Raw genomic sequence first — 13,578 nt, 5'->3', positions numbered from 1 at the left:
TCAGCATAGCTTGGCTTTACTCACTAAGCTTAAGCTGTGATTACCTGGAAGCTGAACCCGCCAGCGTCCCGACCTTTTAACCACCTAAGTGTGAATTAGACGTGATAGTCGCTGAAGAGAGGAGGCTGTGTGATAAGTAGAGTTGGACATCGGATTCCGCCTAACATTTCGAAACCTTCAAGAGTACTTTTGTATGAGTATAAAAGCCCATAATTCGAAAAACACAGATCCATCGCACGATCATCTTNCCACTGTTATCTGAACCGCTTTCATGCTGCCTATTGGGAATTTCTGCGGACGTGCTATATCGCAGATAAGGACGTCAGCTGAGCATATTTCAGTTTCATCAATGTTTTAACGATAAAGCAAAAGAAGGCTAAATGGAGCGGTATATTTTGTGAGATTATGCGGATAATGTGCTTATTTCATCCCCTGATTGGCTTTAGTTATGAAATGTGTCATTTCGGATTTTTCGGAAGCCATGCTAGATACAAAATCAATCAAAATACATGCAAATTTCCTAGGTACCAACAAGAATTCAGTATTTCATGTATCACGTAGGGAGAAACGGCTTCTTTCGTAAGCAGAAAATAAAATCGTCAGAAAGTCGACCCGTAAACATAACTCACGTCTTCATGGTACTCCTTCCCTGGAAAATGTCCAGTTTTCCTCAGTGATACCCCTTTATTTCTCAGGGTCCGTATTCTTGGACAACTTGAGTAAGACAATTTTATTACTCATCACTATTACTATTTTACGGAAGCTAAGCTGTCTGAGTACAAGCATGCGTTTGATGCACAACAGAATAGACTTATAGTGGAGTATCCTCAGTGTAGTGCGGTCGTTTCCTGGTTGATGCATTGAATCTGAGACCTTAAAAGCCCTGTTATGGTAAATTTACTTTTATGTACAGGCAAGATGATTGCTAGGTTTTAATTAGCAAGCTTCTAAATGCCACTTTTAGAGCCTCAGCACTGAGGTGACAGCAAACTACTTAAAGTAAAAATGTATCATTTTTACTCAGCATTCGACAGTGTATCATAGCTCATTCGTTCTTTCATTGACTGCCCGCGCAATGCTTGCTTACTCATCGTGAACTGTGAGCATCACAGTAAGCCTTACACAACCTAACTACCACCAACCCAGGAAGTGATTTGATCTCGGAAGCGACCAGTCGGGGTGGGTGTATGTGTAACCACCCTAATGCCTAATTCACCGGCATCCTGGGTAAGCACCAAAATTTGAGACGGCTAGTAAATAGATCTGCCGATTGTACTCAGCTGTGCGTCCATGACCGATTGGTAGCGCATTCAGCTTTCTATCCCGGATCTTTCACTCACAACAGATTATTAGGATTTATGGAATCTGCAAAGCGGACGAAATGTACGTAAAGCATTGGTTGGTTTTAACTGCATAGTAAGATCAAGCTTTGAAAGGGAATAATAATAATAATAGTTCGGCATGCACGTTACACATTTACTAATGTTTATAAAAATGTACCAGAAAAAGATTGGAAGTAGACCTTTATGAACAGGTCGGAAAAGTCTCCAAATCCGTTTGCTTGCACATTTACTGCATAAAAACCAGGCATTGTCGCACAAAAAACGTGCCAAATTTATAAAAGTTCGTTAAGGTATAATTGGGCTAAGCTTGTTTGTGTGTTTGAGGGTACTTCCGTTTTCTGATCCTGTGCTGTCTGATCAGATTACCTGGACTCATAACAAAGCCCACTGTTTTTGGCCTTTTCAAAATGCAAGCCTGAAAAGCTTTTAACCTACTACGACCACTCATTCCCCCATTTATGTCTTGAACATTTTATGATCCTGCCGTGCTGTTCAAACCACTAAGTTACTGAGCAGCTTCTCAATACTGCGCATTGTCTACTTGCTGATGTGAATTATTTCATTATTAAAGGGCAATCAAGGACATAGTTCTGTGCATAATCCCACACATGGACCTCACCTTTAGTTAGCAATAGAAAACATATATTTACAAAAGACACAAGACTAAAGCAACAAGCGTGACATCGTATTGTTTGACTACTCTTTGCGCAGAAAATGTGACTGAACAGCGCCGGTGGGTCCACCACTAAACGAATTTAGCAACCCCTCAAAACTCCTATCAGTTGGTGCAAATTTTACTAGCGTGCAGCATGAATTTGCTTTTGAAAAGTCCCCCAGAATATCACTATAAAACCGAAATTTCCTACTTACCGTACCACTGAACTTGTTTTGTCTCCAGAAGTCCGTTTTAGTGAAAAACATTTGTTGTGTTTCCCAAAAAAATACGTCTTTTTCATCTATAACGAGAAACTTGGCGCAAAATTTAGTGTAATTCCAAATTTGCACTGAGGTATTTCATTTCACTGGTTGAATTAGGCGATGAGGACGACAAAAGAATAGACCACTCTACTCGTGGTTCAACACTGCAAAGTAAAAGGCTGACTGTAATCCCATTTTAGTTCTAATTTCGACTAACAAACTCCGTGTGTGTTTGGATTCAATCCAGCGTATTGTGAGCACTAGATCACAAACTCAGTACTAATCACATCCTGTGATAAGGTGATTCATTGCGGTGAAAAAATACTGGACCCGCAAACAATGCTTTAGTCTACTTATTTATTTCCCACTGGTTGTAAAAGATGTTAGGATTTTTAATCGAGTCTTCGTTCTGTAAGTGCAATCAGTCAAAGATGAAAGAGCTATACAGTGCTTCTTGGCTGTTCGGCACTAAAAGCTTCACTTACAAGTGCAATCAGTCAAAGATGAAAGAGCTATACAGTGCTTCTTGGCTGTTCGGCACTAAAAGACTTCACTTACAGGATAAAAGTTCTTTTTCCCATTAGTTCATTTAAGGTAAATATGCTGAAGTGGTCTCCTTCGGTGTGTTTCCTTCCTAGTGTGTGTGACTGATTACATTTGGGGCGGAAGATGCAAAACATCATCGAGTAGTCAGTAAACAGTTGCGAGTGAACAGCATTTTCTTCATTACGTAAAGACTTCCGATTAACTGCCTTCTTTGTCTTTGGGTCTGTCTACCTCTTACTTCAAGTATCGATCATACCCGGTTTAGACAATCAGAGGTAAAATTCATGCATTCCATTCTTGTCTAGGTCAAAGAAGAGTTAATGCAAACATCGCTCCTGTCAAATATGAATGGCACAGCTAGTAGAAACTCAAAAGGAAGTAACATGAAACACTAAACTTTGAGTAGCTTTATGTGTGCTTAAGTCTGCAATGCCTGGTGTTCGTCTGTGAACAAACTTTGGTACAGCAGTAAATAGTTTGTGCACCAAACGCCAGGTAGTACCGGTTCGTGTTAACAATACAAGGGTCACTAACCAGTATATTGTAGTATATTTGACCAGCGATTAAAAGGCAAGCCTAACTAGGGCAGTATTTTACACGTGTCTACAGCAACCCGTATTGGCAATAATGAAGGTGGCTTCAGCCTATCTTTGTTTGAAAATAAGCATAACATATATAATCAAACGACAACACTTGGGCAAAGGGAGCACCCAGGTTACATAGATAGCTTGTGAGAAACCATTTGAGATTAAAGGATAAAATGAATGTTACTTCATACAACTGTCCAGAATTATCCATAGAAGTCAGACGGCCACTGTTACGCAGAAGGCTTGCTACTACTCCAACTTGCTTTTTATACACATGACAATGCATTTTCAGTATGCCAACTACGAAGATTAAGTGTGTACATAGGTTTCAAGCACAAACATTAAGAGGATGGTAAAGTCTATTCATTTTAAACGAGCGTGGAGTACTGCCCAGACAGCCTGCCCAAAAAGCGCTCACTAGGGGAAACATGGATTTCTCCTTCGACAAGATCATGCATGATGATATGGTTCGTAACGAGCGCTGCTGCTGAATGCTTGGAAAAGTGGTATTTATTCTGGAATCGCCTTCGCTAAAGAATCACCAGTAAACAGATCATCGATTTTTTTCTGTGGCTGAACAAATTCCGACGATCTAAATTTGCTTTTTAGCAGATTCTCAGAAGTTACTAAACTCCCGGGCTATTACGTACGGAACACGGTGACTTTATGCGCTCGCATCACGTTTTACTTTTTCACATCTTCTTAAATCAAAAGTTATTGTTGACCTTAAAGTGGAATGAAAGTGCCAGCTGCCCAAAGCTGAGATGTCAGTTACTCAATCGGCCAAAATCTCTAGCTTTGCCGGTAGACAGAGAAATATCTACTTGGTTATTTAGTCCCTTACGTAAAGGAAGATAAGCCTAAGTTCACCTTAGACCATACCTAGATACTCCGATCTTTCTGTATGAATAATGACGATATTTTAAATGAACTGAAATTCCTATTGAACACAGCCCATATATCGGCTCTAGTTGCCTGAGGATGGGCTACTGAAGCAATATTTTTGAAATGACTGTATTGTTTGCAGGAAGAGGGTCGCCTTCCATTCAAATAAACGCTCCTATCATCACAGAATGTGTTTCTTCTAACGACTTTCATACTATTTGGCGTAATGTGGTAACACGATATTTCTATTTTCGTAACTAGTTATATTGAATGTAGTAGAATTTGAAGGCTTTGTACGAAATAAGCCCTTGGACGACAAAATCAAAATACAGTTAAAAAGATGAGTTTTACATTTAAAAAATACATTCGGCCGGTAAATTATTAGATAAATGTGAGTTTCACGAAACTAACTCGTTTGCAAATTATTCTAGTCTTGACGAAGGACTCAAATTTTTCACAATTTCCTTCAACTAAATGTGTAGAATACAGGTCACCCCATATGTCTATGCGCAGCACATTTTACTGAATGAACTTAAACTGATCCAGCAAGAATAAACAAAACCAATGTCTGGACAAGCGTGCACTCTTCACAGCTCTAAGCGACCGCACAGATTAGTCATGAATAAAGTAGTACAACTAAGACACCCAAAACGATGGACACAATTCATTAAAATGGATGTCTCGGTCGAGTCGAAACGCAAAGGACCAGCGATTTTGACTTCACACATAAAACGGTCTACCTGTGTTCGTCATCCTTAAATAACGTTATCCATACCCAAATCAAGGACTTTGAATACAAAACTCAGTAACCCAGTGTGACCTGAAACAGGACTAAATTTCTTCACGATAAAACGCTACTTAAGAGTGTGCTAAAGGTTCTTCCAAAGTTGAATGCTTATTTATCATTTCTTGTTGTCTTCATAATCTGTAGAATGTCCGAGGTCTCTATTAGCCAAATCCCTTGAGATTTCATAAATTGCTTTCCTAAAGGACTAACGTTATTAGACTGTGATATGAAATATCTTGGCGCTGGGATCGATAAGCCACAAATCTAGTCGACCAATGAATTTAACGTATTAAATAGTGAGCACGGCATGCACCTTTTCCAGGGCTTGTCAGCTCGAGACATTTAGAAATTTTTTTGCAAATGACGTTGCAGTCAACCCTTAACCGATTCTTTGCCTGTTTAAGTCGATCCTGGAGTTTGGTATGGCTCGATGGTACTTTACTCTTCCTTACCCTTTAAATTAGGCAAATAAATTTTCAGGCCGGAAACGCAGAAGATTTCTGGTTTAGCTTTTTTTCCAAATAAACTAATAAGCAGTTTTCTAGATTCCATTTTGAGTTTCACTGCGTCTTCTTCCATTTGCAATGCATGATATATATTAAATGATACACGTTATACAAAATATACATATAATACCTATATGTATATAATACCGTAAAACCCGGTTAGCTAAACACTGTTGCAGAGCATTTCTCACTTCTAGATATTTCGTCATTGGAGGTCCACTGCAGAAAGATGCCAGAAAGTAAATAAATATGAAAACTTTATTTTCCAGCTACTGTAAAGTTTTGACTGAGTGGTATAGCCAATGAATGTCAGTGAAGTCATCTAATGTTCCTATTCCATGAAAATTTTTTTGAGCGAACATTTCTCTCAAGATTGTTTTGGCAACTGTTGTATGTTCTCACATAATTCCTGAAAAGGGAATTTAGCCATCCATTTTCCTACGGGCATCTGTCAAGAGGTTATCAGTCGCGTGCCTCTTGACTTATTTTTCCTCTCAAACCATATACCATTGCGGAGAATGACTAGCCTCCTTAAACGTAGATGAAAATATCGACCGGCTACAACACATGCTACAAGTTCAGATTCAATGGTGCTTTTTTGGTCGTGTTGTCGGAACCATGCTGTCATGGCTGTACATCATTTTCACATACTCCACCTCTTTGCATGGTAGCAGTGCACCAATCCAAAGGACTGTGAAGATGAGTGAGTTAAACACTGGTGCAACTAGAACAAACTTCATGGAATTATAGGAGTCAACGTCATCTCAGGAACGATGTGCGGGAGGCCATTTGCTTCAAACAAAAAGACTATCCCAGGTCACATTGCTCATGTTGTCGACCGTGCGCGTTGCCCCAGTACAGAAGAGCTGGCCCGCATCATCTTTGTACCAGTTATTGAATTCCATGATGTCCATGGGTGGCGGGCTTCAGAAACGTGAACTTCTGGAAATGAATCACTAAAACGAATAGCAGACGGACCGCAGCAAAAGGAGTATTAAAATGATATTCCGCTCTGCAAATGAAGTCATTCTGTACCGAAAAACTTGCAAACATTGCACAGCAGTTTCATTCTTATTAAGGCCATCAGTAGTTGGCGACTGTGGAAACCTCACAAAGATTCGAATCGGCAACCTGCAGGCCAGTAGTTGAAGACTACAGTATTCGACCACGAACAGCCGAGCAGTGGTACGAGTCACATTTATACGGAATGTAATGCCACTCATCATCCAATTACGGAGGTTTCATCACGCAGAGACATGTTGAACGACGAAATTCTCATTGGGAATGCTCAGACTGTGTAGATTATTTTCTCAAACTTCTCTCACACTATCAACAATCTAAAGTTATCTTAAACGGAAAATAAATATACAATATATTCACAATAAATCTACAAAAGTCAACACTCGAGAGGCTAGTCGAAAGGCGGCCACACTATGGGAAGTCCACGATTGAAGGATGACTGTTGCAATACCGTGTCTAAATACGATGTAATATCGCTGCTGATCAGCGGCACGTGACGGAACTATTAAGTGTTCAAAATACTAGATCGGAGATCGGGGTACGAAATTCTTATGAGTTTTATGATTGCTGTATAATGCTTTCAGCTGCACCTACAGCGTGAAATCTCATCTGAGCTCCATATGAGCCATTTATGGTTTGTTGATTGCATGAGAAGCCAAAACCTCTTACCGGTCCCTTTGGCTACTGCTAAAAACCGAGAGATCAGGGGGATACAATCTTTATAAAAGTGAACAGAATACTAGCTCGTCAGCAAATAATACAGCACAGTAGGCTACTACAGAATTCCGCTAAGCACAACCGAAACAAATCAGATACTCTGAATTGTTGTTTTCTGCACACCACCACAGCTCTACTTAAGGTATTCAACAACTTTTAAATATGAGGTTACCGTTTTTAAATTAAGAAAGATATTTCACGGCATTAATTCCATATTAAATACACTGTGGGTGCTAGGCAGAGTGAATGTTTTACATAGAGCAATCCAGTGAATCACAAGCCAATGTTGGACAGAGTTCATCCCAGGAGGGCCGTATTTTTCCGTCGTTTTACACAAAAATTCTGCCGTCCGCGGACTAGACCCATTAGCAATTTATACATACTTTCCTACTGCCAAAGTTATGGGCTAAAATTTGCGAGCGAATTTTTCCGGTGAACAAAACTATGCTGGGTCTGGTGCGACAAAAGGCTGTTTGTGCCGAGCCACATGAAGATGCTACCTGGAATTATGTACGCCAGGGTGAACCAGATGAGATGAGACAAGGATCTGAGCAAGAGGGGCAAGTGTTAACAACCAAACTGTGTAGGTGATAGTCGTCGGACCAAACAAGAATGACCAGAGAGCTAAGGCTCCAATAGTGTGCTTGTAGTGGAATGGAAATCATTGTATGGGTGTATCCAGGGGACACCCATATGGCTAACGAGTTTTGTGGAGTTGTCACTCTAGTGTTTGTGGAATGGCAGAGATTTGGTTTGTCTGATGGACATTAACTGAGCAGGTTCTCCACAAAATTCCAAGCTGAAATTCCATCATTTCTCAAAAACGTGGAAATTCGTTTACATAGGCTTATTTAAGTATAATTGTCTACCGGTCTTCCATTTGATTGAGAGAAATACTCAAGCAAAAGCAGCCATTGGCAACCCGAAAAACCCGTTTAAGCATGTCGTGCATAACAAGCAGGCCTCCTGTAACGCGTAAATCGAATTTGATCTACTGGTTCTGGTGCTTCTGAAAATGGCGTAGTTCGATAGAATCACCTTCGTGTGCGTCGCGAAGAATGCAGGAAGCACAAGCTGGTGTGTGCGTGTGCCGCGACTCAGGTTGATCCAGACATGTGAACAAAAAGCTAGCCATTGATAGAACACGATGAATGAGTTTGCTGACAAAATCTTTCACCAATGTATACAACACAAGTGCGCCTTGTCCATTCACGGAAGACAACCAAATATGGTGAACACACACAACTATAAAAGAAATACCGAAACATTCATCAACACAGTGCTTTTTCGATTGAAAAGACGTGATGGCAGACGATGAAATCAATGCACTTGTGATTGACAACGGTTCCGGTATGTGCAAAGCCGGGTTCGCCGGAGACGATGCACCCAGAGCCGTATTCCCATCCATCGTTGGGAGACCCAGACATTTGGGTGTAATGGTTGGTATGGGACAGAAGGACAGCTATGTCGGTGATGAGGCACAGTCGAAACGTGGTATCCTCACTCTGAAGTACCCGATCGAGCACGGAATCGTGACCAACTGGGATGATATGGAGAAGATCTGGCATCACACGTTCTACAACGAACTGCGTGTCGCCCCCGAGGAACACCCAGTCCTACTCACCGAAGCACCCATGAACCCAAAAGCGAACCGTGAGAAAATGACACAGATCATGTTCGAGACGTTCAACACACCAGCCATGTACGTGGCCATTCAGGCTGTGTTGTCGTTGTATGCATCTGGTCGGACGACTGGGATTGTGTTAGACTCCGGGGACGGTGTGAGTCACACAGTGCCGATCTACGAGGGTTACGCCCTACCACACGCTATCCTCCGTCTGGATCTGGCTGGTCGAGATCTGACTGACTACCTGATGAAAATCATGACGGAACGCGGCCACTCGTTCACCACGACAGCTGAGCGAGAAATCGTTCGCGATATCAAGGAGAAGCTGTGCTACGTCGCACTCGATTTCGATCACGAGATGGCGACTGCCAGTGAGAGCTCATCACTGGAGAAGAGTTACGAGCTTCCCGATGGACAGGTGATCACGATTGGCAACGAACGATTCCGCTGTCCCGAGGCCATGTTCCAACCGAGTTTCCTCGGTATGGAGTGTGCCGGTCTGCATGAGACCGCCTACACATCGATCATGAAATGCGACGTGGATATTCGAAAGGACCTGTATGCGAACATTGTTTTGTCTGGCGGTTCGACCATGTTCCCCGGTATCGCTGATCGGATGCAGAAGGAAATAACCGTCCTAACCCCCAGCACAATGAAGATCAAGATAATCGCTCCTCCGGAGCGCAAATACTCGGTGTGGATTGGAGGTTCGATTTTGGCTTCGCTTTCCACATTCCATCAGATGTGGATCACCAAACAGGAGTATGACGAATCTGGCCCGGGCATTGTACACCGTAAATGCTTCTAAAACTGCCGTGCTGGGCTGGAAGCTGCTAATCTGAGAACACTTTGTTGTACAAGTGAATGTCAGTGCGTAATACTGATTTTTTCAGTTTTTCATGGATAATTGTAAAATTTGTCACCAGGATTGTCATTTTGTTTACTGTCTAGGTCATTCCCAATACACTATTTCTTATAAATTCAGTGATTCTCCATGACAACTAAAGCACTAAATCAGCACCCACTAGCCTGGTCAGAGGTCAATTCCACATACCAACGAAACTTCAGCTGCGACAATAAGCTTTTCATCATCATTTTGAGGCCCATAGCCCTGTCAAACGTAGCGACTCTATGAGTTCACTGCACTTTTGGTAAGACTTTCTAAACGGTAAGTTATACGATAAACATTAGCACAAAATGCAACAGAAAAGGGACATTAGCCAATCAAATAAGAAATCACTTTTGGATCACCATTTTCAGGCCCGTTTTCAAAAGACTAATTCACTGGAGTAAACCGTGCTCAACAAACTAGGACTAAGTGCTCGACAATAGTGCCGAAGGAGCAGTAAAGCTCCATGTCACTGTGGCTCTGATTGTGAAAACCTGACGACCTTTCATTTCATTCCGCTTTTTTCCTTATTATGTCTTGAAAACCGCATCGTTTCGTGTCGCTTTTTGAAGCAATCGTGTTTACCCTCTCAAAGTTAACGCATCATGCGATTTTCATCAGTTTGGACAGACATCACAATTCAGAAAAAACAGCAACCATTAACAAAGTTGTACCAAGTTTTTAATTAGTGTACCCTGTCTGCCACGTCTTCCCAATAATAAACACTATTAGACTGATCAAGGTTCACACAAACATTCGTATATACATGGCCAAGATGTGAGGAGGCTCACCCAAATCACACATTCAGTGGGAAATTCGGTACATCTCCCGTGAATTCATACCATTGAAGTCATCCGTTTCAAGCACAGCGAGAAAGCTGCGCTAGCGTTGGATGAATTTCATCAATCAAGAATTATTGTCATGGTAGAACTACTGTCATGTTACGCGATTAACCCGATCTGTGCGATGTGTACTTGGAGCGTGGCCATAAAACAATAAATTCGATGAGAAAACATTTTTTACCAGCCCATTCGTTTCAGCGGGCAGACGGACTCCATAAACGAGTTCGTTTATGACGACGGCCTGACAACATGAAAAGTCTCAAGTTCAAGCTACAGGAGACAGAGACCAAGATCAAGCTGACTCCTTTGTAACGATTTGTTTTGTAACGATTCTTCAGACTGAAGAACGGTTGGGATGCAACGTTTAATTTTAATTCGGCCGTCTCGAATTTCCAGTGGGGATTTCTTCAGGTTTTAACAAGAAGGACATTGCAGTTATTGTAACGAACTAAACAAGCCACCACCATTTAATACATCACTAAGTGCAAAATATTAGCACATCTTCTTCAACTCACTGAAGCCTGTTTGGGCCGCAAGTGCGGTAATATGCTATTTGTTTGTCTACGTTTTCTATTCAGCAACGAACTTTACTCTTTCTTATTTCACTCATGTCACTAGTGATAGGGTTATTTAAAATTTTCGGATAGCCTCTGCGAGTAACGCCATTATTTGATATGGAACTGTGGACTACGGTGGTCGACGGACAGCTAAACTCACCAAACAACACCCTATAACCTAGCTCACTATTATTGTTATGTTAACGTTGCAAGGCGGAATTGGCCAGTTTGGAATAATTCCTTTCCTACCATTATCAGCGTTTCAGGGATGCAAGTCTAGGTCACGGTGAAGCTACTTCTTCATCGCTCATTCATTTTTTTATTTGCATAAAATGTTAAAAAAAAAACAACCCCGTACGTTCAGTTTACAGTTAACCGCAATCTGATAGTGCTGGTGCTATTCATTGTAGTCGGTCTCTGAACAACAACTCGATTAGGAAATTCAAGATCAATAATCACCTTCAAAAGCTGAGCTATCACCCAGGTTCATCAGACTACGGAGCTGCATCTATGACGATCTAAGCTGGTCGACTCAGTGGGTTCGTCACACCACTATGGCCAATTCAATTTTGATCCGTCCATTCACTTCAATAAATTCGAGAAACATTCTTAAACTCATTATCACCCCTGTGACAATCGTGCATATTTTTAGTCTAACGAAATCAGGACTTTTGCGGTAATGGTAAAGATCGAATTTGTGCCAAATTTTCAAACAACTCTCTGTAGATTGGTTAGTGCACACAATCCTCCTGCCATAATTTGCGCAATTCTACGAATCCGAACGTTTCCCTGTAGCCTGAATACCCAGATGGTGCTTTAAGTTGACGAAATTCATGCACGCGAGGTTATTGTAAACTAATTCATGTCTGTGTACCTTCATGTGATACGCGATCACGTGGTCTGACGAGCTGATCATGCATGTCGATCACGCTTAGCACAGACGTCAGAGCAAGTAGAACTGGACAAGACATTCACATAGCCCAGAGGTGACCGGACACTGCCAAGGATGTCGAGTGTTTGAGAATATGGATGCGATTCCCCTGCTGGCCTCGTCTTAAGCGACTGTGCTTCACCCGGACTGCTGAAATGGATCCTGGAACGACCTGTATCCAGTTAATATCATTATCAACTTTTTAAGGGTTCGTGTCCGTACTTCCGTGAGATGAATATACTATATTATATCTCAAATAATTAAGGGCTGTTAGCTCGGTGGGCTGAGGTCTAAATAGGCGATGATTGTGACTGGTTAAATGATTTTGTCCCTGCATTCTACTTATGCCTTTAGGACCAACGGCAATTTCCGGATGCCCTGTACACCAGAGCTAAGCAGACAATGAGTGTAACAATGATACAGACACTTCAAAATGCATCGCTGCTGTCAGGAACGCTGACTGATACCTACCAGTGGCGTTTCGTGTAAGAAAAGTCGGACACAACAGCTTGCATGGCAGCAATCGCACGATCATGAAATTTGAACTAAATAGTTTGTCCTCTAAATTTTTCTCTGTCTGATATTGCCCACTGGATGTAAAAACACTTTGTGCAAGCCCACATGTAGTGAAATGTGGCAGTAACGTCAAAACAGGTAACGGCATTACGGCGGTATAATGTAGTACCCCCTGACTGCATATGTGGGCGGGGTAACAGTGTGGCTAAAACTGCAACGGTTGTGTGACAGCTAGGCACGCCCAAAGACCGTGAATGGCAATACCGAAATCGTGGAGAAATGATGCACAATAAAATTATGAAAGTGCCCCAAGTTATACTGTTTAATTAGGTTATCTTACGTCGAGAAGTCAGTCAAGGTGATCACCACTTTGGTAGAAACGAGCTAAATGAGTGGTCAATTCGATTCCTAATCCTCTAATTAAGGTTAAGAATAAGATTTGATCTGGTTTTCTTTCAGCGGTTCGGCTCTCAAATAGGATTTTGCAGTTAACACTCACTAATCACGAAAAGTAGTCTGTTCAGCTATTGTTGCCGTGTAGGAGTGGCTGATTGTATCTAATCAAAAACGATTTCCTATGGGCCCAAAAAATCAGCATGTGTTAACGAATCACGCAGTATGAATGAGGAGTTGGTTTCTACTTCAACCTGTCTGCTAATCGGTTCTCTGAGTAATCTTTGTAAGGAGAGCTCCACGTGCGAAGAATTCGCAAGGATAACAGAGCTTCTTAAATTATTAATTTCTGGAATTTTCTTTAGATTTAGATGTCTCTTTCCGCAGATGGAAGACGGTTAGCATGTAAAACATGTTGATTTTATTATTCTTGATGGCATTGTTGCCAGCTTGACATCAGCGTTATCTGACCTGGTATGCGGAAGAAGGACGAACATCCACGTTCATCCTTGTT

The 13,578-nt window shown here is 41.5% G+C and overlaps 1 protein-coding gene across 1 annotated transcript; it reads left to right on the top strand.

Annotated features, from left to right (window-relative positions):
• Positions 1 to 8,613: 8,613 nt before the first annotated feature.
• T265_00572 (hypothetical protein) lies at positions 8,614 to 9,744 on the top strand (the record flags this gene model as incomplete). The annotated part of the gene is made up of 1 exon (XM_009164376.1): positions 8,614 to 9,744. One exon carries the CDS (start codon positions 8,614 to 8,616, stop codon positions 9,742 to 9,744), a length of 1,131 nt encoding a protein of 376 aa, XP_009162640.1.
• Between the last annotated feature and the right edge of the window lie 3,834 nt (positions 9,745 to 13,578).

The sequence above is a fragment of the Opisthorchis viverrini genome, assembly GCF_000715545.1.
Source record: "Opisthorchis viverrini unplaced genomic scaffold opera_v5_5, whole genome shotgun sequence".
Classification (NCBI taxonomy): Eukaryota; Metazoa; Platyhelminthes; class Trematoda; order Opisthorchiida; family Opisthorchiidae; genus Opisthorchis; species Opisthorchis viverrini.
The sequence above is the reverse complement of the archived record's forward strand: the minus strand, read 5'-3'. Positions and strand labels throughout refer to the sequence as shown.